At 47.4% G+C, this 27,500-nt stretch overlaps 1 protein-coding gene and 1 long non-coding RNA gene across 4 annotated transcripts in view; one reads left to right on the top strand and one right to left on the bottom strand.

Annotated features, from left to right (window-relative positions):
- LOC110490691 (Rho guanine nucleotide exchange factor (GEF) 39) overlaps window positions 1–27,500 on the bottom strand; it is a 107,994-nt gene that overhangs the window by 37,812 nt on the left and 42,682 nt on the right. For all 3 annotated transcript variants that reach the window (XR_005036248.1, XR_005036249.1, XM_036945433.1), the window contains exons 6-7: window positions 25,616–25,686; window positions 11,343–11,471 (exon numbers count right to left, since the gene is read on the bottom strand). Coding sequence is in view for 1 of the 3 variants with exons in the window: in XM_036945433.1 (XP_036801328.1) it covers window positions 11,343–11,471; window positions 25,616–25,686 (200 nt within the window). In the remaining 2 variants the exon portion in view is untranslated. The remainder of the gene's footprint in view (window positions 1–11,342; window positions 11,472–25,615; window positions 25,687–27,500) is intronic.
- On the top strand, window positions 4,223–4,710 carry LOC118938863. Its single transcript, XR_005036250.1, has 3 exons — window positions 4,223–4,276; window positions 4,397–4,588; window positions 4,649–4,710. It is a non-coding gene; the product is annotated as an uncharacterized LOC118938863 (long non-coding RNA).

The following is a 27,500-nucleotide window of genomic DNA, read 5'->3' as shown; positions in this document are numbered from 1 at the left end:
CAACATGATATTCTGTCAGGTGAGGAGGTGGGACTGGTTGAACATGGGGAGACAACATGTCATTCTGTCAGGTGAGGAGGTGGGACTGGTTGAACATGGGGAGACAACATGTTATTCTGTCAGGTGAGGAGGTGGGACTGGTTGAACATGGGGAGACAACATGTTATTCTGTCAGGTGAGGAGGTGGGACTGGTTGAACATGGGGAGACAACATGTCATTCTGTCAGGTGAGGAGGTGGGACTGGTTGAACATGGGGAGACAACATGTTATTCTGTCAGGTGAGGAGGTGGGACTGGTTTAACATGGGGAGACAACATGTTATTCTGTCAGGTGAGGAGGTGGGACTGGTTGAACATGGGGAGACAACATGTCATTCTGTCAGGTGAGGAGGTGGGACTGGTTGAACATGGGGAGACAACATGTTATTCTGTCAGGTGAGGAGGTGGGACTGGTTTAACATGGGGAGACAACATGTCAACAGGCGGGCAGGCAGGGGTTGATATGCTGTGTTGTTAGATTGAAGTGGCTGGGGCACACCAGGGTTAGAGGTTGATATGCTGTGTTGTTAGATTGAAGTGGCTGGGGCACACCAGGGTCAGGGGTCAACTCAATGTAAATCCTAGTCCATTCAGAGTGTAAACCATTTTCAAATTCCAGTCCATTAATTTGTTCTTATTGAAGAGATTTAAATGTGAATTTCAGTGTACTTCCAGAATTTACTGGAATTTCAAATGGAATTGACCCCGACACACACACACACACATTACAAACAGGGCTATCCTCCCTACACACACACACACACACCTCCAGCCATCCGGGCCCCTGGTCTGTACAGAACCATCAACAGCCCTCTGAGCCTCCAGCCGGGCCCCTTGTCTGTGCAGTACAGAGTACAGAACCATCAACAGCCCTCTGAGCCTCCAGCCGGGCCCCTTGTCTGTACAGAACCATCAACAGCCCTCTGAGCCTCCAGCCATCCGGGCCCCTTGTCTGTGCAGTACAGAGTACAGAACCATCAACAGCCTCTGAGCCGCCAGCCGGGCCCCTTGTCTGTACATAACCATCAACAGCCCTCTGAGCCTCCAGCCATCCGGGCCCCTTGTCTGTGCAGTACAGAGTACAGAACCATCAACAGCCCTCTGAGCCTCCAGCCGGGCCCCTTGTCTGTACAGAACCATCAACAGCCCTCTGAGCCTCCAGCCGGGCCCCTTGTCTGTACAGAACCATCAACACCCCTCTGAGCCTCTAGCCAGCCGGGCCCCTTGTCTGTACAGACCCATCAACAGCCCTCTGAGCCTCTAGCCAGCCGGGCCCCTTGTCTGTACAGAACAGAGTACAGAACCATCAACAGCCCTCTGAGCCTCTAGCCATCCGGGCCCCTTGTCTGTACAGAACCATCAACAGCCCTCTGAGCCTCCAGCCGGGCCCCTTGTCTGTACAGAACAGAGTACAGAACCATCAACAGCCCTCTGAGCCTCTAGCCATCCGGGCCCCTTGTCTGTACAGAACCATCAACAGCCCTCTGAGCCTCTAGCCAGCCGGGCCCCTTGTCTGTACAGAACAGAGTACAGAACCATCAACAGCCCTCTGAGCCTCCAGCCAGCCGGGCCCCGTGTCTGTGCAGTACAGAGTACAGACCCATCAACAGCCCTCTGAGCCTCCAGCCAGCCAGCCGGGCCCTTGTCTGTAAAGTACAGAACCATCAACAGCCCTCTGAGCCCCCAGCCATCCGTGGGTTCAAAGAGCAGGAACTGTGAGCTCCCCTCTCCATGTCCTCTCCTTTCAACCGCCGCTGTCAAAGAGTTACCTATTCTCTACTACAAAGACCTGTCGGTCAGTTGGCTGGCACCAGGGGGGAGAGGAGCCCTGTGTGTGTGTGTGTGTGTGTGTGTGTGGGGGGGGGGGGGGGGATTGCCCTGTGTGTGTGTAGGGAGGATAGCCCTGTGTGTGTGTAGGGAGGATAGCCCTGTGTGTGTGTGTGTGTGTGTGTGTGTGTGTGTGTAGGGAGGATAGCCCTGTTTGTGTGTGTGTGTGTGTGTAGGGAGGATAGCCCTGTTTGTAATGTGTGTGTGTGTGTGTGGAGGATAGCCCTGTGTGTGTGTGTGTGGAGGATAGCCCTGTGTGTGTGTGTGTGTGTGTAGGAAGGCCCAGGTGAAGAAGGTTGAACCTCAAAGGACCAGGGTACCCCCTGCCGTGACCATGGTGAGAGGAAGGGACGGGACACTGGGCTGACGGTACGGGGGGGAGATTCATTTGAAGTGGACTTTGTCCCACAGCACTGTCATGTATGATTGGATGAACGGGATCGTTCCTGAGTTGTTTCAGGTTAGGATCGTTCCTGAGTTGTTTCAGGTTAGGATCGTTCCTGAGTTGTTTCAGGTTAGGTACGGGATCGTTCCTGAGTTATTTCAGGTTAGGTACGGCTTCGTTCCTGAGTTGTTTCAGGTTAGGATCGTTCCTGAGTTGTTTCAGGTTAGGTACGGGATCGTTCCTGAGTTGTTTCAGGTTAGGTACGGGATCGTTCCTGAGTTGTTTCAGGTTAGGATCGTTCCTGAGTTGTTTCAGGTTAGGTACGGGATCGTTCCTGAGTTGTTTCAGGTTAGGACCGTTCCTGAGTTGCTTCAGGTTAGGTACGGGATCGTTCCTGAGTTGTTTCAGGTTAGGACCGTTCCTGAGTTGCTTCAGGTTAGGTACGGGATCGTTCCTGAGTTGTTTCAGGTTAGGACCGTTTCTGAGTTGTTTCAGGTTAGGTACGGGATCGTTCCTGAGTTGTTTCAGGTTAGGATCCTTCCTGGGTTGTTTCAGGTTAGGATCGTTCCTGAGTTGTTTCAGGTTAGGTACGGGATCGTTCCTTAGTTGTTTCAGGTTAGGTACGGGATCGTTCCTGAGTTGTTTCAGGTTAGGTACGGGATCGTTCCTGAGTTGTTTCGGGTTAGGTACGGGATCGTTCCTGAGTTGTTTCGGGTTAGGTACGGGATCGTTCCTGAGTTGTTTTGGGTCAGGTACGGGATCGTTCCTGAGTTGTTTCAGGTTAGGATCCTTCCTGGGTTGTTTCAGGTTAGGATCGTTCCTGAGTTGTTTCAGGTTAGGTACGGGATCGTTCCTGAGTTGTTTCAGGTTAGGTACGGGATCGTTCCTGAGTTGTTTCGGGTTAGGTACGGGATCGTTCCTGAGTTGTTTCGGGTTAGGTACGGGATCGTTCCTGAGTTGTTTCGGGTCAGGTACGGGATCGTTCCTGAGTTGTTTCAGGGTAGGTACGGGATTGTTCCTGAGTTGTTTCAGGTTAGGTACGGGATCGTTCCTGGGTTGTTTCAGGTTAGGTACGGGATTGTTCCTGAGTTGTTTCAGGTTAGGATCGTTCCTGAGTTGTTTCAGGTTAGGTACGGGATCATTCCTGGGTTGTTTCAGGTTAGGTACGGGATCGTTCCTGAGTTGTTTCAGGTCAGGTATGGGATCGTTCCTGAGTTGTTTCAGGTTAGGATCGTTCCTGAGTTGTTTCAGGTTAGGTACGGGATCGTTCCTGAGTTGTTTCAGGTTAGGTACGCGATCGTTCCTGGGTTGTTTCAGGTTAGGTACGGGATTGTTCCTGAGTTGTTTCAGGTTAGGATCGTTCCTGAGTTGTTTCAGGTTAGGTACGGGATCATTCCTGGGTTGTTTCAGGTTAGGTACGGGATCGTTCCTGAGTTGTTTCAGGTTAGGTACGGGATCGTTCCTGAGTTGTTTCAGGTTAGGACCGTTCCTGAGTTGCTTCAGGTTAGGTACGGGATCGTTCCTGAGTTGTTTCAGGTTAGGTACGGGATCGTTCCTGAGTTGTTTCAGGTTAGGTACGGGATCGTTCCTGAGTTGTTTCAGGTTAGGTACGGGATCGTTCCTGAGTTGTTTCGGGTTAGGTACGGGATCGTTCCTGAGTTGTTTCGGGTCAGGTACGGGATCGTTCCTGAGTTGTTTCAGGGTAGGTACGGGATTGTTCCTGAGTTGTTTCAGGTTAGGTACGGGATCGTTCCTGAGTTGTTTCGGGTTAGGTACGGGATCATTCCTGAGTTGTTTCGGGTCAGGTACGGGATCGTTCCTGAGTTGTTTCAGGGTAGGTACGGGATTGTTCCTGAGTTGTTTCAGGTTAGGTACGGGATCGTTCCTGGGTTGTTTCAGGTTAGGTACGGGATTGTTCCTGAGTTGTTTCAGGTTAGGATCGTTCCTGAGTTGTTTCAGGTTAGGTACGGGATCATTCCTGGGTTGTTTCAGGTTAGGTACGGGATCGTTCCTGAGTTGTTTCAGGTCAGGTACGGGATCGTTCCTGAGTTGTTTCAGGTTAGGACCGTTCCGGAGTTGTTTCAGGTTAGGTACGGGATCGTTCCTGAGTTGTTTCAGGTTAGGATCGTTCCTGAGTTGTTTCAGGTTAGGTACGGGATCGTTCCTGAGTTGTTTCAGGTTAGGTACGGGATCGTTCCTGGGTTGTTTCAGGTTAGGTACGGGATTGTTCCTGAGTTGTTTCAGGTTAGGATCGTTCCTGAGTTGTTTCAGGTTAGGTACGGGATCATTCCTGGGTTGTTTCAGGTTAGGTACGGGATCGTTCCTGAGTTGTTTCAGGTCAGGTACGGGATCGTTCCTGAGTTGTTTCAGGTTAGGACCGTTCCTGAGTTGCTTCAGGTTAGGTACGGGATCGTTCCTGAGTTGTTTCAGGTTAGGTACGGGATCGTTCCTGAGTTGTTTCAGGTTAGGTACGGGATCGTTCCTGAGTTGTTTCGGGTTAGGTACGGGATCGTTCCTGAGTTGTTTCGGGTCAGGTACGGGATCGTTCCTGAGTCGTTTCAGGGTAGGTACGGGATTGTTCCTGAGTTGTTTCAGGTTAGGTACGGGATCGTTCCTGGGTTGTTTCAGGTTAGGTACGGTATTGGTCCTGAGTTGTTTCACGTTAGGATCGTTCCTGAGTTGTTTCAGGTTAGGTACGGGATCATTCCTGGGTTGTTTCAGGTTAGGTACGGGATCGTTCCTGAGTTGTTTCAGGTCATGTACGGGATCGTTCCTGAGTTGTTTCAGGTTAGGACCGTTCCGGAGTTGTTTCAGGTTAGGTACGGGATCGTTCCTGAGTTGTTTCAGGTTAGGATCGTTCCCGAGTTATTTCAGGTTAGGTACGGGATCGTTCCTGAGTTGTTTCAGGTTAGGTACGGGATCGTTCCTGAGTTGTTTCGGGGTAGGTACGGGATCGTTCCTGAGTTGTTTCAGGTTAGGTACGGGATCGTTCCTGGGTTGTTTCAGGTTAGGTACGGGATTGTTCCTGAGTTGTTTCAGGTTAGGATCGTTCCTGAGTTGTTTCAGGTTAGGTACGGGATCATTCCTGGGTTGTTTCAGGTTAGGTACGAGATCGTTCCTGAGTTTTTTCAGGTCAGGTACGGGATCGTTCCTGAGTTGTTTCAGGTTAGGACCGTTCCTGAGTTGCTTCAGGTTAGGTACGGGATCGTTCCTGAGTTGTTTCAGGTTAGGTACGGGATCGTTCCTGAGTTGTTTCAGGTTAGGATCATTCCTGAGTTGTTTCAGGTTAGGATCGGGATCGTTCCTGAGTTGTTTCAGGTTAGGATCGGGATCGTTCCTGAGTTGTTTCAGGTTAGGTACGGGATCGTTCCTGAGTTGTTTCAGGTTAGGTACGGGATCGTTCCTGAGTTGTTTCAGGTCAGGTACGGGATCGTTCCTGAGTTGTTTCGAGGTAGGTACGGGATCGTTCCTGGGTTGTTTCAGGTTAGGTACGGGATCGTTCCTGGGTTGTTTCAGGTTAGGTACGGGATCGTTCCTGGGTTGTTTCAGGTTAGGACCGTTCCTGAGTTGTTTCAGGTTAGGACCGTTCCTGAGTTGTTTCAGGTTAGGACCGTTCCTGAGTTGTTTCAGGTTCGGACCGTTCCTGAGTTGTTTCAGGTTAGGACCGTTCCTGAGTTGTTTCAGGTTAGGACCGTTCCTGAGTTGTTTCAGGTTAGGATCGTTCCTGAGTTGTTTCAGGTTAGGATCGTTCCTGAGTTGTTTCAGGTTAGGATCGTTCCTGAGTTGTTACAGGTTAGGATCGTTCCCGAGTTGTTACAGGTTAGGTACGGGATTGTTCCTGAGTTGTTTCAGGTTGGGTTCGGGATCGTTCCTGGGTTGTTTCAGGTTAGGATCGTTCCTGAGTTGTTTCAGGTTAGGTACGGGATCGTTCCTGAGTTGTTTCAGGTTAGGTACGGGATCGTTCCTGGGTTGTTTCAGGTTAGGACCGTTCCTGAGTTGTTTCAGGTTAGGTACGGGATCGTTCCTGAGTTGTTTCAGGGTAGGTACGGGATCGTTCCTGAGTTGTTTCAGGTTAGGTATGGGATCCAGCCTCCCTCTCTCCAGGCTCCCTCCCTCCAGCCTCCCCCCATCCATCCATCTCTCCAGCCTCCCTCCATCTCTCCAGCCTCCCTCCATCTCTCCAGCCTCCCTCCATCTCTCCAGCCTCCCTCCATCTCTCCAGCCTCCCTCCATCTCTCCAGCCTCCCTCCATCTCTCCAGCCTCCCTCCATCTCTCCAGCCTCCCTCCCTCCCTCCAGACTCCCTCCCTCCCTCCAGCCTCTCTCCCTCCCTCCAGCCTCTATCCATCCTCCCTGCCAGCCTCCAGACATCTCTCCAGCCCCCACCTTCTCTACCCCCCCCCCCCCCCCCCCCCCCCCCAACCTCCCAGGATAACTCCATCCAGCCAGACTGTCTGTGGTATCGATGTCTCATTGATTCCTCTCTTCTTAATTCTTATCTCACAATCAGCCTCTTTATCTTTTGCTGGGCTACTCCATGTGTTCCAGGGGCTCCATCCCTCTCTCTGCTTTGCTACCTCCTCATCTGATGGGCTACTCGATATTATCTAGGGGCTCCATCTCTCTCTCTGCCTGGCTACCTCCTCATCTGATGGACTACTAAATATTATCTAGGGGCTCCATCTCTCTCTCTCTCTCTCTCTCTCTCTCTCTGCTTGGCTACCTCCTCATCTGATGGGCTACTCAATATGTTCCAGGGGCTCCATCTCTCTGCCTGGCTACCTCCTCACCTCTGGTTAAACACTACCTAGGAGAAAGGGTGTCATTTGGGACACATCACTGGAGAAGCAGCTAGCCTGTCTTTTAGCCACAGTAGAAGTGCTGGAGGTTGAGGGAGAGGCTTTGAGGGCTGGGGTGGCGGGACTGTGAGGGAGGGGCTGAGTCAGACTGGTGCTTGTCTTGATGTTAGTTAGGAAGGATTCAGACCTGATTGGCTGAAAGAGAGGAAAGAGGCTCAGTAGAGAGTTGAAAGGGGCCTGAGATCCACGGATGAGATGAAAAACCTCCTCCACACGAACAGAGAGACCTGCTGCTCACTAGCTATTCACAGCCATGCTTATGGCAGCCTCCCGAACACCTTTTGTGCTAAGTATACACACACACACACACACACATAAAAGACACAGCAGTGTCCATAGACACATACACGTTTGTGTGTATGTGTGTGTGTGTGTGTGTGTTCATATACACACAGCTTCCTTTTCATGTGCCGGTCCACTAGATGAGTCTGTAATTGGTCCGTGGGGAGACAGGCAGGGTGAGGGAGGCACGAGGACGACGTCTCTCTGTTGTTCCTTCTACATGTGGACCACTCCCTCGGGAGGAGAGGAGGAGGAGAGGATAGGAGGGGAGAGGAGGAAGAGAGTACGGAGGAGACGAGGAGAGGTGGAGGGGAGACGAGGAGAGGTGGAGGAGAGACGGGAGGACAGGAGGAGGAGAGGACAGGAGGAGGAGAGGACAGGAGGGGAGGACAGGAGGAGAGGACAGGCCAGGAGAGAGGTAAAGAAGTAGAGAGAGAGAGAGGAGAGAGGTAAAGAATTAGAGAGAGAGAGGAGAGAGAGGTAAAGAAGTAGAGAGAGAGAGGAGAAAGATAGAGAAGTGGAGAGAGAGAGAGAGGTAAATAAGTAGAGAGAGGAGGAAGGTAGAGAAGTAGAGAGAGGAGGAAGGTAGAGAAGTAGAGAGAGAGAAGAGAGAGGTAAAGAAGTAGAGAGAGAGAGGAGAGAGGTAAAGTAGAGAGGAGAGAGGTAAAGAAGTAGAGAGAGAAAGGAGAGGTAAAGAAGTGAGAGAGGAGAAAGGTAGAGAAGTAGAGAGAGAGGATAAAGGTAGAGAAGTAGAGAGGAGGAAGGTAGAGAAGTGGAGAGAAAGAGAGAGGAGGAAGGTAGAGAAGTGGAGAGAAAGAGAGAGAGGAGGAAGGTAGAGAAGTAGAGAGAGAGGAGAAAGGTAGAGAAGTGGAGAGAAAGAGAGACGAGGAAGGTAGAGAAGTAGAGAGAGAGGAGGAAGGTAGAGAAGTGGAGAGAAAGAGAGAGGAGGAAGGTAGAGAAGTAGAGAGAGAGGAGAAAGGTAGAGAAGTAGAGAGAGGAGAAAGGTAGAGAAGTAGAGAGAGAGGAGAAAGGTAGAGAAGTAGAGAGAGGAGAAAGGTAGAGAAGTAGAGAGAGAGGAGAAAGGTAGAGAAGTAGAGAGAGAGGAGAAAGGTAGAGAAGTAGAGAGAGGAGAAAGGTAGAGAAGTAGAGAGAGGAGGAAGGTAGATAAGTAGAGAGAGAGGAGGAAGGTAGAGAAGTAGAGAGAGAGGAAAAAGGTAGAGAAGTAGAGAGAGAGGAAGAATGTAGAGAGAAGTAGAGAGAGAGGAGAAAGGTAGAGAGAAGTAGAGAGAGAGGAAGAAGGTAGAGAGACGTAGAGAGAGAATAGTAGAGAAAGAGACAGGTACACGTGCGGTTAAAATAGGAATGAACTTCTTCCCACAGAGCCGTGGGGTGAGACAGGGATGCAGTTTGAGCATCACTCTCTTCAACATACATATCAACGAACTGGTGAGGGCACTGTAACAGTCTGCAGCACCCGGCTTCACCCTACTAGAAGTCAAATGTCTACTGTTTGCTGATGATCTGATTCCGTCCCCAACCAATGAGGGCCTACAACAGCACCTAGATCTTCTGCACAGATTCTGTCAGACCTGGGCCCCGACAGACCTGGGCCCTGACAGTAAATCTCAGTAAGACCAAAATAATGGTGATCCAAAAAAGGTCCAGTTGCCAGGACCACAAATACAAATTCCATCTAGACACCATTGTCCTAGAGCACACAAAAACCTATACATACCTTGGCCTAAACATCAGCGCCACAGGTAACTTCCACAAAGCTGTGAACCATCTGAGAGACAAGTCAAGAAGGACCTTCCAGGCCATCAAAAGGAACATAAATTCAACACACCAATTAGGATTTGGCTAAAAATACTTGAATCAGTCATAGAGCCCATTGCCCTTTATGGCTGTGAGGTCTGGGGTCCGCTCACCAACCAAGACTTCACAAAATGGGACAAACACCAAATTGAGACTCTGCATGCAGAATTCTGCTAAAACATCCTCTGTGTACAACGTAAAACACCAAATAATGTATGCAGAGCAGAATTAGGCCGATAACCACTAATAATCAAAATCTAGAAAATAGACTTTAAATTCTACAACCACCTAAAAGGAAGCGATTCCCCAAACCTTCCATAACAAAGCCATCACCTACAGAGAGATGAACCTGGAGAAGAGTCCCCTAAGCAAGCTGGTCCGGGTGCTCTGTTCACAAACACGGGAAGGCAGACATGGCTCTCAAGAGAAGACAGGCTATGTGCTCACTGCCCACAAAATGAGGTGGAAACTGAGCTGCACTTCCTAACCTCCTGCCATTTTTCCTATTTTGTTGCCTTACAACCTGTAATTAAAATAGTTTTTTTTGGAGGGGGGGGTGGGGGGGTTGTATCCTTTGATTTACACTTTAAAGATTAAAATATTTTTTTATTGTAAATCAAACAAGAAATATGACCCCAAAAAAATGAAAACTTGAGCTTAACTATTCACTCCCCAAAGTCAATACTTTGTAGAGCCATCTTATGCAGTAATGACAGCTGCAAGTCTCTTGGGGGGTATGTCTCTATAAGCTTGGCACATCTAGCCACTGGCCATTTTTGACCATCCCTCAAGGCAAAAACTTGCTCCAGCTTCTTCAAGTTGGATGGGTTCCTGCTGGTGTACAGCAATCTTTAAGTTATACCACAGATTCTCAATTGGATTGAAGTCTGGGCTTTGACTAGGCCATTCCAAGACATTTAGATGTTTCCCTTTAAAATACTGAACAACAGTAGAAGACGGACGATCAGAACCACACAAGCTTCCTGCTGAAGGCTGGTTCCGACAGATCAACGCCGAACAAAGGCGTTCGCACGTAAATACAGTCATGATTTCTTATTCCAAAAACGGGCGGCGGTTCGTGTGAAAACTATATGATTCATGTGAGAATAGTTCTGAAATGTATCAACGATAAGTCTCTCTCCATGTCGATGTGTACAAGCCGACATATTTTGTCAATCCACTAGGGACCTCTGTCCCATCTAAAGGGTGTATGTTTATTCTGTGTTATTATTTAGTTAGCTAGTAAATAATTAAACCAATGTGTGTAGTACTGATTCATAAGGCTGGGGTTTCTGCAGATCCAAGGTTACGACTGGTCAGAATGATGATATGAGGTAACAATTAAATCAGACGACTGTTTATCGAGGAAATAGATATATCTTCTCGAGTTTAATTCTCGAGATGGTAACTCTTCCGTGGTGCCCCAAATCCCAATGATGTAATTGTTATATGATTCATTTAAAAAAGGGTAACAATTAAACATATTTAGTTGATTAAATAAATTACAGTCATCAGATTAATGAAAGTAAAGCCACAACACCAAAAAAAAGCACTTTGAATTGAATTGAAAGAGAGAGTGAGAGGGGTAGAGAGTGAGCGGGGTAGAGAGTGAGCGGGGTAGAGAGTGAGCGGGGTAGAGAGTGAGCGGGGTAGAGAGTGAGCGGGGTAGAGAGTGAGAGGGGTAGAGAGTGAGAGGGGTAGAGAGTGAGAGGGGTAGAGAGTGAGAGGGGTAGAGAGTGAGAGGGGTAGAGAGTGAGAGGGGTAAAGAGTGAGAGGGGTAAAGAGTGAGAGGGGTAAAGAGTGAGAGGGGTAAAGAGTGAGAGGGATAGAGAGTGAGAGGGGTAGAGAGTGAGAGGGGTAGAGAGTGAGAGGGGTAAAGAGTGTGAGGGGTAAAGAGTGAGAGGGGTAGAGAGTGAGAGGGGTAGAGAGTGAGAGGGGTAAAGAGTGAGAGGGGTAGAGAGTGAGAGGGGTAGAGAGTGAGAGGGGTAGAGAGTGAGAGGGGTAGAGAGTGAGAGGGGGTAAAGAGTGAGAGGGGTAGAGAGTGAGAGGGGTAGAGAGTGAGAGGGGGTAAAGAGTGAGAGGGGTAGAGAAAACAAGAGTAAGAGAGAAAGGAATGTAATCAGAATCAGAACCAACCTGGAGCTTCCACCTTGGTCTTTCTCCCCTTCAGCAGTCTCTGCACCCGCCGCAGCTGCAGGTGGTTGTCATGGCTGCGGGCGTTGTCCTGGATACGCTGGGATACCTCAGAGATCAGCTTCACCGACCCTAAAAAGCATCATGGGTAGACAGATGAGGGTTAGCTGCCAGAATGGATTACTGAAACACCCGGAAGTAGCTAACAGTGCCTTCAGGAAGTACTCATGCCCCTTGACCTATTCCACATTGTGTTGTGTTAAAGCCTGAATTCAATATAGATAGTAGTGCCACCCATCTACACACAATACCCCACGAAGACAAAGTCATTTTTTTTGTGTGTGTGTTGCAAATTAAATACAGAAATCTAATTTACACAAGTATTCACACTCCTCAGTCAATACTTTGTAGAAGTACCTTTGGCAAAGATTACAGCTGTGTATTTCTGGGTAAATCACAGCTGAATTCAGTCACACCTGGATTGCCTATAATTATTTATTGATTATTCTTCTTCAAGCTCTGTCAAATCGGTTGTGGATCATTGCCAGACAACCATTTTTCAGTTTTTACCATAGATTTTGAAGTAGATCCAAGTCAAAACTGTAACTCGGCCACTCAGGAAGATTCACTGTCTTCTACTCCAGAGTAGATTTGGCCTTGTGTTTTAGGTTATTGTCCTGCTGAAAGGTGACTTCATCTCCCAGTGTCTGACTTCATCTCCCAGTGTCTGGTGGAAAGCAGACTGAACCAGGTTTTCCTTCAAGATTTTGACAGTGCTTAGCTCTATACAGATGATTGACAGTGCTTAGCTCTATACAGGTGATTGACAGTGCTTAGCTCTATACAGATGATTGACAGTGCTTAGCTCTATACAGGTGATGTTGACAGTGCTTAGCTCTATACAGATGATTGACAGTGCTTAGCTCTATAGAGATGATTGACAGTGCTTAGCTCTATAGAGATGATTGACAGTGCTTAGCTCTATACAGATGATTGACAGTGCTTAGCTCTATACAGATGATTGACAGTGCTTAGCTCTATACAGATGATTGACAGTGCGTAGCTCTATACAGATGATTGACAGTGCTTAGCTCTATAGAGATGATTGACAGTGCTTAGCTCTATACAGATGATTGACAGTGCTTAGCTATATAGAGATGATTGACAGTGCTTAGCTCTATACAGATGATTGACAGTGCTTAGCTCTATACAGATGATTGACAGTGCTTAGCTCTATACAGATGATTGACAGTGCTTAGCTCTATACAGATGATTGACAGTGCTTAGCTCTATACAGATGATTGACAGTGCTTAGCTCTATACAGATGGTTTTGTTTACCATGAAAAACTCCCCATTCCTTAACAATTACAACGCTTGACAATATGGAGTGGTACTCAATGATGTGATGCACGGGATTTGCCCCCAAACTTAACATCCTGTCTGGGTCCGGCTACCTATTCATCCTGTCTGGGTCCGTCTACCTGCTCATCCTGTCTGGGGTCCATCTACCTGTTCATCCTGTCTGGGTCCATCTACCTGTTCATCCTGTCTGGGTCCTTTTCTCTTTCATCCTGTCTGGGTCCGGCTACCTATTCATCCTGTCTGGGTCCGGCTACCTATTCATCCTGTCTGGGTCCGGCTACCTATTCATCCTGTCTGGGTCCGGCTACCTATTCATCCTGTCTGGGTCCGTCTACCTGTTCATCCTGTCTGGGTCCGTCTACCTATTCATCCTGTCTGGGTCCGTCTACCTATTCATCCTGTCTGGGTCCGTCTACCTATTCATCCTGTCTGGGTCCGTCTACCTGTTCATCCTGTCTGGGTCCGGCTACCTATTCATCCTGTCTGGGTCCGGCTACCTATTCATCCTGTCTGGGTCCGGCTACCCATCAAGCTCAACGTGGTGCAGTACGTTCTCTACGTGGTGCAGTATGTTCTCTACGTGGTGCAGTATGTTCTCTACGTGGTGCAGTATGTTCTCTACGTGGTGCAGTATGTTCTCTACGTGGTGCAGTATGTTCTCTACGTGGTGCAGTATGTTCTCTACGTGGTGCAGTATGTTCTCTATGTGGTGCAGTACGTTCTCTACGTGGTGCAGTATATTCTCTACGTGGTGCAGTACGTTCTCTACGTGGTGCAGTACGTTCTCTACGTGGTGCTGTATGTTCTCTACGTGGTGCAGTATATTCTCTACGTGGTGCAGTGTGTTCTCTATGTGGTGCAGTACGTTCTCTACGTGGTGCTGTATGTTCTCTACGTGGTGCAGTATGTTCTCTACGTGGTGCAGTACGTTCTCTACGTGGTGCAGTATGTTCTCTACGTGGTGCAGTATGTTCTCTATGTGGTGCAGTACGTTCTCTACGTGGTGCAGTACATTCTCTACGTGGTGCAGTATGTTCTCTATGTGGTGCAGTACGTTCTCTACGTGGTGCAGTACGTTCTCTACGTGGTGCAGTACGTTCTCTACGTGGTGCAGTACGTTCTCTACGTGGTGCAGTATGTTCTCTACGTGGTGCAGTATGTTCTCTACGTGGTGCAGTATGTTCTCTACGTGGTGCAGTATGTTCTCTACGTGGTGCAGTATGTTCTCTACGTGGTGCAGTATGTTCTCTACGTGGTGCAGTATGTTCTCTACGTGGTGCAGTATGTTCTCTACGTGGTGCAGTATGTTCTCTACGTGGTGCAGTATGTTCTCTACGTGGTGCAGTATGTTCTCTACGTGGTGCAGTATGTTCTCTACGTGGTGCAGTATGTTCTCTACGTGGTGCAGTATGTTCTCTACGTGGTGCAGTATGTTCTCTACGTGGTGCAGTATGTTCTCTACGTGGTGCAGTATGTTCTCTATGTGGTGCAGTATGTTCTCTACGTGGTGCAGTATGTTCTCTATGTGGTGCAGTATGTTCTCTACGTGGTGCAGTATGTTCTCTACGTGGTGCAGTATGTTCTCTATGTGGTGCAGTATGTTCTCTATGTGGTGCAGTATGTTCTCTACGTGGTGCAGTATGTTCTCTATGTGGTGCAGTATGTTCTCTACGTGGTGCAGTATGTTCTCTACGTGGTGCAGTATGTTCTCTATGTGGTGCAGTATGTTCTCTACGTGGTGCAGTATGTTCTCTACGTGGTGCAGTACGTTCTCTACGTGGTGCAGTACGTTCTCTACGTGGTGCAGTATGTTCTCTACGTGGTGCAGTATGTTCTCTACGTGGTGCAGTATGTTCTCTACGTGGTGCAGTATGTTCTCTACGTGGTGCAGTATGTTCTCTACGTGGTGCAGTATGTTCTCTACGTGGTTTAGTATGTTCTCTACGTGGTGCAGTATGTTCTCTACGTGGTGCAGTATGTTCTCTACGTGGTGCAGTATGTTCTCTACGTGGTGCAGTATGTTCTCTACGTGGTGCAGTATGTTCTCTACGTGGTGCAGTATGTTCTCTACGTGGTGCAGTATGTTCTCTACATGTAACCAGACAACAACACATGGTACAGTATGTTCTCTACATGGTGCAGTATGTTCTCTATGTGGTGCAGTATGTTCTCTACGTGGTGCAGTATGTTCTCTACGTGGTGCAGTATGTTCTCTATGTGGTGCAGTATGTTCTCTATGTGGTGCAGTATGTTCTCTACGTGGTGCAGTATGTTCTCTACGTGGTGCAGTATGTTCTCTACGTGGTGCAGTATGTTCTCTACGTGGTGCAGTATGTTCTCTACGTGGTGCAGTATGTTCTCTACGTGGTGCAGTATGTTCTCTACGTGGTGCAGTATGTTCTCTACGTGGTGCAGTATGTTCTCTACGTGGTGCAGTATGTTCTCTACATGTAACCAGACAACAACACATGGTACAGTATGTTCTCTACATGGTGCAGTATGTTCTCTACATGGTACAGTATGTTCTCTACATGGTGCAGTGTGTTCTCTACATGGTGCAGTATGTTCTCTACGTGGTGCAGTATGTTCTCTACGTGGTGCAGTATGTTCTCTACGTGGTGCAGTATGTTCTCTACGTGGTGCAGTATGTTCTCTACGTGGTGCAGTATGTTCTCTACATGGTGCAGTATATTCTCTACATGGTGCAGTATGTTCTCTACGTGGTGCAGTATGTTCTCTACGTGGTGCAGTATGTTCTCTACGTGGTGCAATATGTTCTCTACATGGTGCAGTATGTTCTCTACGTGGTGCAGTACGTTCTCTACATGGTGCAGTATGTTCTCTACGTGGTGCAGTATGTTCTCTACGTGGTGCAGTATGTTCTCTACGTGATGCAGTACGTTCTCTACGTGGTGCAGTACGTTCTCTACGTGGTGCAGTACGTTCTCTACGTGGTGCAGTATGTTCTCTACATGGTGCAGTATGTTCTCTACTTGGTGCAGTATGTTCTCTATGTGTAACCAGACAACAACACATGGTGCAGTATTTTCTCCATGTAACCAGGCAACAACACATGGTGCAGTATGTTCTCTACGTGGTGCAGTATGTTCTCTACGTGGTGCAGTATGTTCTCTACGTGGTGCAGTATGTTCTCTACGTGGTGCAGTATGTTCTCTACGTGGTGCAGTATGTTCTCTACGTGGTGCAGTATGTTCTCTACGTGGTGCAGTATGTTCTCTACGTGGTGCAGTATGTTCTCTACGTGGTGCAGTATGTTCTCTACATGGTGCAGTATGTTCTCTACGTGGTGCAGTATGTTCTCTACGTGGTGCAGTATGTTCTCTACGTGGTGCAGTATGTTCTCTACGTGGTGCAGTATGTTCTCTACGTGGTGCAGTATGTTCTCTATGTGGTGCAGTATGTTCTCTACATGGTGCAGTATGTTCTCTACATGGTGCAGTATGTTCTCTACGTGGTGCAGTTTGTTCTCTACGTGGTGCAGTTTGTTCTCTACGTGGTGCAGTATGTTCTCTACGTGGTGCAGTATGTTCTCTACGTGGTGCAGTATGTTCTCTACGTGGTGCAGTATGTTCTCTACGTGGTGCAGTATGTTCTCTACGTGGTGCAGTATGTTCTCTACGTGGTGCAGTATGTTCTCTATGTGGTGCAGTATGTTCTCTACATGGTGCAGTATGTTCTCTACGTGGTGCAGTATGTTCTCTACGTGGTGCAGTATGTTCTCTACGTGGTGCAGTATGTTCTCTATGTGGTGCAGTATGTTCTCTATGTGTAACCAGGCAACAACACATGGTGCAGTATGTTCTCTATGTGTAACCAGACAACAACACTGCTTTCATCCAGTCAGAGTGACTCTTTTGATGAAGGGCTTGTTTGAGTCTAAGGCCTCAATCACGCACACACACACACACACTCTCACACACACACCCACCCACCCACACACACACACAGCTGTGTTTGATTGCATCATCACCCCCTGTTGAGTGCTGACCAGGGGTGCACAAATTAAAACATGAAAACACTCCTGATTGGCTTAGATCTGCCTACCGCAATGCTGTGTAGCCAGCCACATAATTAGAGTGCTTCTGGTCTGTGCCACGGGCGGGCGGGTAGGCGGGGGCACACACACACACACGGGCACACACACACACACAGGTTGGGCCTTCAGCAGTCACAGCCTAACTGTGTGAAAACACAGGACCACCTCTCCTCTCCTTATTGACTTCAACAGGACACCTCTCCTCTCCTTATTGACCTTAACAGGACGCCTCTCCTTATTGACCTTAACAGGACACCTCTCCTCTCCTTATTGACCTCAACAGGACACCTCTCCTTATTGACCTTAACAGGACGCCTCTCCTCTCCTTATTGACCTTAACAGGACACCTCTCCTCTCCTTATTGACCTTAACAGGACGCCTCTCCTCTCCTTATTGACCTTAACAGGACACCTCTTCTCTCCTTATTGACCTCAACAGGACACCTCTCCTCTCCTTATTGACCTCAACAGGACACCTCTCCTCTCCTTATTGACCTTAACAGGACACCTTTCCTCTCCTCTCCTTATTGACCTTAACAGGACACCTCTCCTCTCCTCTCCTTATTGACCTTAACAGGACGCCTCTCCTCTCCTTATTGACCTTAACAGGACACCTCTTCTCTCCTTATTGACCTCAACAGGACACCTCTCCTCTCCTTATTGACCTCAACAGGACACCTCTCCTCTCCTTATTGACCTTAACAGGACCTCTCCTCTCCTTATTGACCTTAACAGGACACCTCTCCTCTCCTTATTGACCTTAACAGAACACCTCTCCTCTCCTTATTGACCTTAACAGAACACCTCTCCTCTCCTTATTGACCTTAACAGGACACCTCTCCTCTCCTTATTGACCTTAACAGGACACCTCTCCTCTCCTCTCCTTATTGACCACCTTAACAGGACACCTCTCCTCTCCTTATTGACCACCTTAACAGGACACCTCTCCTCTCCTTATTGACCACCTTAACAGGACACCTCTCCTCTCCTTATTGACCTTAACAGGACACCTCTCCTCTCCTTATTGACCTTAACAGGACACCTCTCCTCTGGTTATTGACCTTAACAGGACACCTCTCCTCTGGTTATTGACCTTAACAGGACACCACTTCCTTCACAAATGATTCCTGGTGGTACTGCCTTGTAGAACTGGTCTGGTTCGGTAGCCTGGGTCGTTGGGTTTAGGGTTAGCCAACAAGCTCTGCAAGGAACTGAACCCGAAACAAAGCAGACCAATCAACTACACCAGGGGTCACTAAGTACATGTGGATGGTAGGTGGGCGGTCGGGGGGGGGGGGGGGGCGACAAAGTCTGGGTAAAAGACAAGAGGACATGACTCTTATTCAGTACATTTAGCTACCGCTTTCCGAGGTCGACCAACCTGGCCAGCAGACATGCTAGCTAAGATAGTTAGACATGCTAGCTAAGATAGTTAGACATGCTAGCTAAGATAGTTAGACATGCTAGCTAAGATAGTTAGACATGCTAGCTAAGATAGTTAGACATGCTAGCTAAGATAGTTAGACATGCTAGCTAAGATAGTTAGACATGCTAGCTAAGATAGTTAGACATGCTAGCTAAGATAGTTAGACATGCTAGCTAAGATAGTTAGACATGCCAGCTAAGATAGTTAGACATGCCAGCTAAGATAGTTAGACATGCTAGCTAAGATAGTTAGACATGCTAGCTAAGATAGTTAGACATGCCAGCTAAGATAGTTAGACATGCTAGCTAAGATAGTTAGACATGCCAGCTAAGATAGTTAGACATGCCAGCTAAGATAGTTAGACATGCTAGCTAAGATAGTTAGACATGCTAGCTAAGATAGTTAGACATGCCAGCTAAGATAGTTAGACATGCCAGCTAAGATAGTTAGACATGCTAGCTAAGATAGTTAGACATGCCAGCTAAGATAGTTAGACATGCCAGCTAAGATAGTTAGACATGCTAGCTAAGATAGTTAGACATGCTAGCTATTTTAACTTGATCGATAGCCGGAAATGGCTTCTTGGTAGCTAGTTACGAGGTTGGGAACCTATGTGGGCTAGCTAAAACCAACATGAAACTGATAGGTGGCCAGTATTATTACAGAGAAACAGGACAGATCTGACGGGCACCGTCCCCATGGCAACTCTGAACATCTCTCTACTATGACTGGGTAATAGCGTTGCAACAGTCAGTCTACTACCTGAACGGCACCCTAATCCCTACGTTACGAAACCAACAACAACAAAAGAAGACCCAAAACAAAGCCGTCTGTGGGTTGGAGAGAGAGAGGCCGTTATGGTTTCTGAATCTTCTTCATTAGAATGGGTCTTTATTGCCTCTTTTAATAAAAACAACAACTTGGTAATTACAGTGCTGTTGCCTCAGATCAGTTCGGTTGGGGGCGTTCGTCCCAGCTGGCACCCTATTCCCTACATAGTGCACTACGGGCACCATATTCCCTACATAGTGCACTACTGGCACCCTATTCCCTACATAGTGCACTACTGGCACCCTATTCCCTCCATAGTGCACTACTGGCACCCTATTCAAATCAAATCAAATGTATTTATAAAGCCCTTCGTACATCAGCTGATATCTCAAAGTGCTGTACAGAAACCCAGCCTAAAACCCCAAACAGCAAGCAATGCAGGTGTAGAAGCACTAGTGCACTACTGGCACCCTATTCCCTCCATAGTGCACCACTGGCACCATATTCCCTACATAGTGCACTACTGGCACCTTGTTCCCTACATAGTGCACTACTGGCACCCTATTCCCTCCATAGTGCACTACTGGCACCCTATTCCCTCCATAGTGCACTACTGGCACCCTGTTCCCTACATAGTGCACTACTGGCACCCTGTTCCCTACATAGTGCACTACTGGCACCCTGTTCCCTACATAGTGCACTACTGGCACCCTATTCCCTCCATAGTGCACTACTGGCACCCTATTCCCTCCATAGTGCACTACTGGCACCCTGTTCCCTACATAGTGCACTACTGGCACCCTGTTCCCTACATAGTGCACTACTGGCACCCTATTCCCTACATAGTGCACTACTGGCACCCTGTTCCCTACATAGTGCACTACTGGCACCCTATTCCCTCCATAGTGCACTACTGGCACCCTATTCAAATCAAATCAAATGTATTTATATAGCCCTTCGTACATCAGCTGATATCTCAAAGTGCTGTACAGAAACCCAGCCTAGAACCCCAAACAGCAAGCAATGCAGGTGTAGAAGCACTAGTGCACTACTGGCACCCTATTCCCTCCATAGTGCACCACTGGCACCATATTCCCTACATAGTGCACTACTGGCACCTTGTTCCCTCCATAGTGCACTACTGGCACCCTATTCCCTCCATAGTGCACTACTGGCACCCTGTTCCCTACATAGTGCACTACTGGCACCCTGTTCCCTACATAGTGCACTACTGGCACCCTGTTCCCTACATAGTGCACTACTGGCACCCTATTCCCTCCATAGTGCACTACTGGCACCCTATTCCCTCCATAGTGCACTACTGGCACCCTATTCCCTCCATAGTGCACTACTGGCACCCTGTTCCCTACATAGTGCACTACTGGCACCCTGTTCCCTACATAGTGCACTACTGGCACCCTATTCCCTCCATAGTGCACTACTGGCACCCTATTAAAATCAAATCAAATGTATTTATAAAGCCCTTCGTACATCAGCTGATGTCTCAAAGTGCTGTACAGAAACCCAGCCTAGAACCCCAAACAGCAAGCAATGCAGGTGTAGAAGCACTAGTGCACTACTGGCACCCTATTCCCTCCATAGTGCACCACTGGCACCATATTCCCTACATAGTGCACTACTGGCACCTTGTTCCCTACATAGTGCACTACTGGCACCCTATTCCCTCCATAGTGCACTACTGGCACCCTATTCCCTCCATAGTGCACTACTGGCACCCTGTTCCCTACATAGTGCACTACTGGCACCCTGTTCCCTACATAGTGCACTACTGGCACCCTGTTCCCTACATAGTGCACTACTGGCACCCTATTCCCTCCATAGTGCACTACTGGCACCCTATTCCCTCCATAGTGCACTACTGGCACCCTGTTCCCTACATAGTGCACTACTGGCACCCTGTTCCCTACATAGTGCACTACTGGCACCCTATTCCCTCCATAGTGCACTACTGGCACCCTATTAAAATCAAATCAAATGTATTTATAAAGCCCTTCGTACATCAGCTGATGTCTCAAAGTGCTGTACAGAAACCCAGCCTAAAACCCCAAACAGCAAGCAATGCAGGTGTAGAAGCACTAGTGCACTACTGGCACCCTATTCCCTACATAGTGCACTACTGGCACCCTATTCCCTCCATAGTGCACTACTGTCACCATATTCCCTACATAGTGCACTACTGGCACCTTGTTCCCTACATAGTGCACTACTGGCACCCTGTTCCCTACATAGTGCACTACTGGCACCCTATTCCCTCCATAGTGCACTACTGGCACCCTATTCCCTCCATAGTGCACTACTGGCACCCTATTCCCTACATAGTGCACTACTGGCACCCTATTCCCTACATAGTGCACTACTGGCACCCTGTTCCCTACATAGTGCACTACTGGCACCCTGTTCCCTACATAGTGCACTACTGGCACCATATTCCCTACATAGTGCACTACTGGCACCCTATTCCCTACATAGTGCACTACTGGCACCCTGTGCACTACTGGCACCCTGTTCCCTACATAGTGCACTACTGGCACCCTGTTCCCTACATAGTGCACTACTGGCACCCTGTTCCCTGGTGTTGAGTGGTTTGTGGTGCGGGTTGGTGGTTCACGGGGAGCATATTAAGAGTGCAGTGTGAGGTCACACACACACACACACACACACACACACACACACAGAGTGGATGAGGAAAACTCTTGAAGTACGGTAATTACAACAATTCTAACCGACGCTGTTGATTCCACACACAGAAAGACAAACAAAAACAACAAGAGGGGAATTAAAACAACAAAGCCTCCTGAGTTCTCTCTCAACTCGTTAGTTTGATAATCAGATACAATGTGATCTGGCTGGGGCTATTTCTAAATCATTCCCTTTACAATACAACCGGGATAACTAACAAAACAGAGTTTTCTTTTCTCATAAAAAGATGAAGAGTTTAGAAAAGCAGCGCTAATGAGGGAGAGGGGAGGAAGAGGGTGGAGGAGAGGAAGAGGATGGAGGAGAGGAAGAGGATGGAGGAGAGGAAGAGGAGAGGATGGAGGAGAGGGGAGAGGATGGAGGAGAGGAAGAGGGTGGGAGAGGAAGAGGATGGAGAGAAAGAGGGGAGAGGAGAGGAAAGAGGGGAGAGGAGAGGAAAGAGGGGAGAGGAGAGGAACGAGGGGAGAGGAGAGGAACGAGGGGAGAGGAGAGGAAAGAGGAGAGGAAAGAGGAGAGAGGAGAGGAAAGAGGAGAGAGGAGAGGAAAGAGGAGAGAGGAGAGGAAAGAGGAGAGGAAAGAGGAGAGAGGGATGGAGAAGAGAGAGGGATGGAGGAGAGGAGAGAACGATGGAGGAAAGAAGAGAGAGCATTCAGAGATGTACCTTCATCTTACCAGTGAGAGGCTGTTTTAATTTGTAAGCAAAAGCAGCACGCAGCCAATGAAGATTTTAATTGATCCCCATAAATAATTCCTTGTGTACATTTGCGCTTATGTCGGATTTGCTGTTTATTTGACGATTGGAATTATCCGGGTGGTGTGCTTCTCTCTGTTGATGTCGGAGATCAGACGAAGATTTTATTTATTAATATAATCGCTTAATATCCTCAGATCTGGTCCCCATTAATTAAGTTAAAATCCACATTGAGAATTTAGACGAACGTTGAGCTTTGCCACAGTGCTTTCATCCTATCCTCACAGAACAGCCTGTACTGAGCCCGTCGCTATCTCCTCCCAGCCTGTACTGGGCCCGCCGCTATCTCCCCCCCAGCCTGTACTGGGCCTGTACAGCCTGTACTACTGTGACAGCAACATCAACCAGCTCTTCACACAATGTGCTACTGAGTCTGCATTCCAAATGGTACCCTACGGGACGTTCCAAAGCTACCCACGAACCACGCGCACACCAATCCCAAGTAGTATGGAGCTGTGGCTTGCAGTATTGTTTCTTCATCCTATGTAATGCACACACCAATCCCAAGTCGTATGGAGTTGTGGCTTGGGGTATTGTTTCTTCATCCTATGTAATGCGCACACCAATCCCACCCCAACAGTGAGTATAGAGTATCAGTTCTCTGTCCGACAAGTAGTATGAGGCTGTGGCTTGCAGTATTGTTTCTTCATCCCATGTAATGCACACACCAATCCCAAGTCGTATGGAGTTGTGGCTTGGGGTATTGTTTCTTCATCCTATGTAATGCGCACACCAATCCCACCCCAACAGTGAGTATAGAGTATCAGTTCTCTGTCCGACAAGTAGTATGAGGCTATGGCTTGCAGTATTGTTTCTTCATCCCATGTAATGCACACACCGATCCCAAGTCGTATGGAGTTGTGGCTTGGGGTATTGTTTCTTCATCCTATGTAATGCGCACACCAATCCCACTCCAGCAGTGACTGTAGGCGGCAGGTAGCCTAGTGGTTAGAGCATCGGACTAGTAACCGAAAGGTTGTAAGATCGAAGCCCCGAGCTGACAAGGTAAAAATCTGTCGTTCTGCCTCCGAACAAAGCAGTTAACCCACTGTTCCGAGGCCGTCATTGAAAATAAGAATTTCTTCTTAAAACTGACTTGCCTAGTTAAATAAAGGTAAAATAAATAAATAAGAGTATCAGTTCCCTGTCTGACAAGTAGTACGGAGCTGTGGCTTGGAGTATTGTTTCTTCATCCTATGTAATGCATTCCCAGAGGAATTTCGTTTTTTCCCCCCTCCTGTTCAGATAAATTAGTCATTAGTCAAGTTATGTTCCCATCCTACATCCTAATATTAACCATGTTCTGACCACTAGATGGCGCTGTCCCGAGTGATTAAAATACAGTGTATACACTTTAGGACGATTCTGACAGGAAGCATGAAAATGCTAGTACAGGTACCATCGACTTGCATTGGATTTTTGCAATAAATGCTTTTTTTTATTTTATTTTTTTACAAATTGTATTACCTGGAACAGTACCATCTAAAATGGTCAGAACCTGGTAATATCAGGATGTGTTGGTGTCATGCAGCACGACACATCTCCTTCACATAGAGTTGATCAGGCTGTTGATTGTTGCCTGTTGTTGTCACCAACTCCTCTTCAATGGCTGTGTGAAATTACAGGATATTGGCGGCAATTGGAACATGTCGATCCAGAGCATCCCAAACATGCTCAACGTGGGTGACATGTCTGGTGAGTATTCAGGCCATGGAAGAACTGGGACAAGTCGATCCAGAGCATCCCAAACATGCTCAAGGTGGTTGACATGTCTGGTGAGTATTCAGGCCATGGAAGAACTGGGACATGCTGTCATACACATCGATCCAGAGCATACCAAACATGCTCAATGTGGGTGACATGTCTGGTGAGTATTCAGGCCATGGAAGAACTGGGACATTTTCAGCTTCCAGGAATTGTGTAGAGATCCTAGCGACATGGGTCTGTGCATTATCATGCTGAAACATGAGGTGATGGAGGATGAATGGCACGACAATGGGCCTCAGGATCTCGTCACGGTATCTCTGAGCATTCAAATTGCCATCGATAAAATGCAATTGTGTTTGTTGTCCATAGCTTATGCCTGCCCCATACCATAACCCCACCGCTACCATGGGGCACTTTGTTCACAGCGTTGACATCAGCAAACCGCTCGCCCACACGTGGTCTGTGGTTGTGAGGCCGGTTGGACATACTGTAAAATTCTCAAAAAACGACGGAGGCGGCTTATGGTAGAGAAATGACATTTCAGTGACATTTATTTTCAGCTTGTGAAACATGGGACCAAAACTTCACATGTTGTGTTTATATTTTTGTTCAGTGTACGAACCCCCTCCCCTATAAAATAAAAATGGCCAATTCGGATGCAATCGATTAGCTTCAAATTTATAGTTCAACTAAATAAATGTTTCAGCAACGATAAATATGATCTGTTTTCTAACTACAGGAATGATTTCAGAACCATCTGAGATGGTCGGGGTCGTGGCCTGGAATGTCCCGACCTCTACGTAGTGCACTACCCTTAACCACGGCCTATAGGGCTCTCAGCAAAAGTAGTGCACTACCCTTAACCACAGCCCATAGGGTTCTCAGCAAAAGTAGTGCGCTATAAATTGGATAGGGTGTCATTTGGGACGCAGGCCGAAGTCTTCAGCGTCGAGACAGACCTCTTGACTACGACAGACTATAAACGGCGCCGAGGTCAATCCATCGATACTGTATTTACCTCGGGAAGAATCGCAGTGGGTCCGTCCCAAATGACACACACCTTATTCCCTACACGGTGATAGGGCCCTGGTCAAACGTAGTGCACTATATAGGGTGCCAGGGCCCATAGGGTTCTGGTCAAAAGTAGTGCACTATATAGGGTGCCAGGGACCCATAGGGTTCTGGTCAAAAGTAGTGCACTATATAGGGTGCCAGGGCCCATAGGGTTCTGGTCAAAAGTAGTGCACTATATAGGGTGCCAGGGCCCATAGGGTTCTGGTCAAACGTAGTGCACTATATAGGGTGCCAGGGCCCCATAGGGTTCTGGTCAAAAGTAGTGCACTATATAGGGTGCCAGGGCCCATAGGGTTCTGGTCAAAAGTAGTGCACTAAAATAGGTGAATAGGATGTCATTTGGGATATAGGAGAAGTGATGATTGAGCGAGCTGAGCAGTGTGTGCAGCAGGGAGATGAGAGACACTTACTTGAAAGCGGTTGGAACTCTGGGTAATCTGGACTCGTGTTCTCTGACAGATCCCGTAAGAAATGATTGTACCTGACAAAAAGAGAGAAGAGACACAGACAGACAAGGTCAATGTGAACTCGGTACACTTCTAGATCTAAAACAGTAAAACAAACACAAACAGTTTAGAGTAAGCAGATGGGACAGGGCTTTGTCATTTAGATACAGTACTATTCAAGCAGCCAGACAGTAGGGTGTGTGTGTGTGTGTGTGTGTGTGTGTTCAGAGAAGACAATATTTGTCAACATGCTCTCTGACAACTTCCTCCTAACAACCAAGACACGTCCTGTCAGTGTAAACGTTCAAACAGACACCAACTATTCTACCGTGGAGTTGTCTGGTTTAGTTTAATAACACCATTACAGGACTAGGTAAATAGATCTTCCATTGTCTGGTTTAGTTTAATAACATGACTAGGTAAATATATCATCTATTGTCTGGTTTAGTTTAATAACAGGACTAGGTAAATAGATCATCTATTGTCTATAGTAACACCATTACAGGACTAGGTAAATAGATCATCTATTGTCTATAATAACACCATTACAGGACTAGGTAAATAGATCATCTATTGTCTGGTTTAGTTTAATAACAGGACTAGGTAAATAGATCATCTATTGTCTATAGTAACACCATTACAGGACTAGGTAAATAGATCATCTATTGTCTGGTTTAGTTTAATAACAGGACTAGGTAAATAGATAATCTATTGTCTATAGTAACACCATTACAGGACTAGGTAAATAGATCATCTATTGTCTGGTTTAGTTTAATAACATGACTAGGTAAATATATCATCTATTGTCTGGTTTAGTTTAATAACAGGACTAGGTAAATATATCATCTATTGTCTATAATAACACCATAACATGACTAGGTAAAGATATAATCTATTGTCTGGTTTAGTCTAATAACATGACTAGGTAAATAGATCATCTATTGTCTGGTTTAGTCTAATAACACCATCACATGTAAAACATAGTAGCAGTGGAAAGTTCCACGCTGAATGATAAAGTAGAGGCTTTGAATCCCTTCACCAGCAGCTACAGTATGTTACACACTGCTGGAGGGTCTAAGGGACTATTACAGTATGTTACACACTGCTGGAGGGTCTAAGGGACTATTACAGTATGTTACACACTGCTGGAGGGTCTAAGGGACTATTACAGTATGTTACACACTGCTGGAGGGTCTAAGGGACTATTACAGTATGTTACACACTGCTGGAGGGTCTAAGGGACTATTACAGTAGTCTACACACTGCTGGAGGGTCTAAGGGACTATTACAGTAGTCTACACACTGCTGGAGGGACTAAGGGACTATTACAGTATGTTACACACTGCTGGAGGGACTAAGGGACTATTACAGTATGTTACACACCCCTGGAGGGTGTTAGAGACTATTACAGTATGTTACACACTGCTGGAGGGACTAAGGGACTATTACAGTATGTTACACACTGCCGGAGGGTCTAAGGGACTATTACAGTATGTTACACACTGCTGGAGGGACTAAGGGACTATTACAGTATGTTACACACTGCTGGAGGGACTAAGGGACTATTACAGTATGTTACACACTGCTGGAGGGACTAAGGGACTATTACAGTATGTTACACACTGCTGGAGGGTCTAAGGGACTATTACAGTATGTTACACACTGCTGGAGGGTCTAAGAGATTATTACAGTATGTTACACACTGCTGGAGGGACTAAGATACTATTACAGTATGTTACACACTGCTGGAGGGACTAAGGGACTATTACAGTATGTTACACACCCCTGGAGGGTATTAGAGACTATTACAGTAGTCTACATACAGCTGGAGGGACTAAGGGACTATTAC

The sequence above is a fragment of the Oncorhynchus mykiss genome, chromosome 15 (genome assembly GCF_013265735.2).
Source record: "Oncorhynchus mykiss isolate Arlee chromosome 15, USDA_OmykA_1.1, whole genome shotgun sequence".
Classification (NCBI taxonomy): domain Eukaryota; kingdom Metazoa; phylum Chordata; class Actinopteri; order Salmoniformes; family Salmonidae; genus Oncorhynchus; species Oncorhynchus mykiss.
The sequence above is the reverse complement of the archived record's forward strand: the minus strand, read 5'-3'. Positions and strand labels throughout refer to the sequence as shown.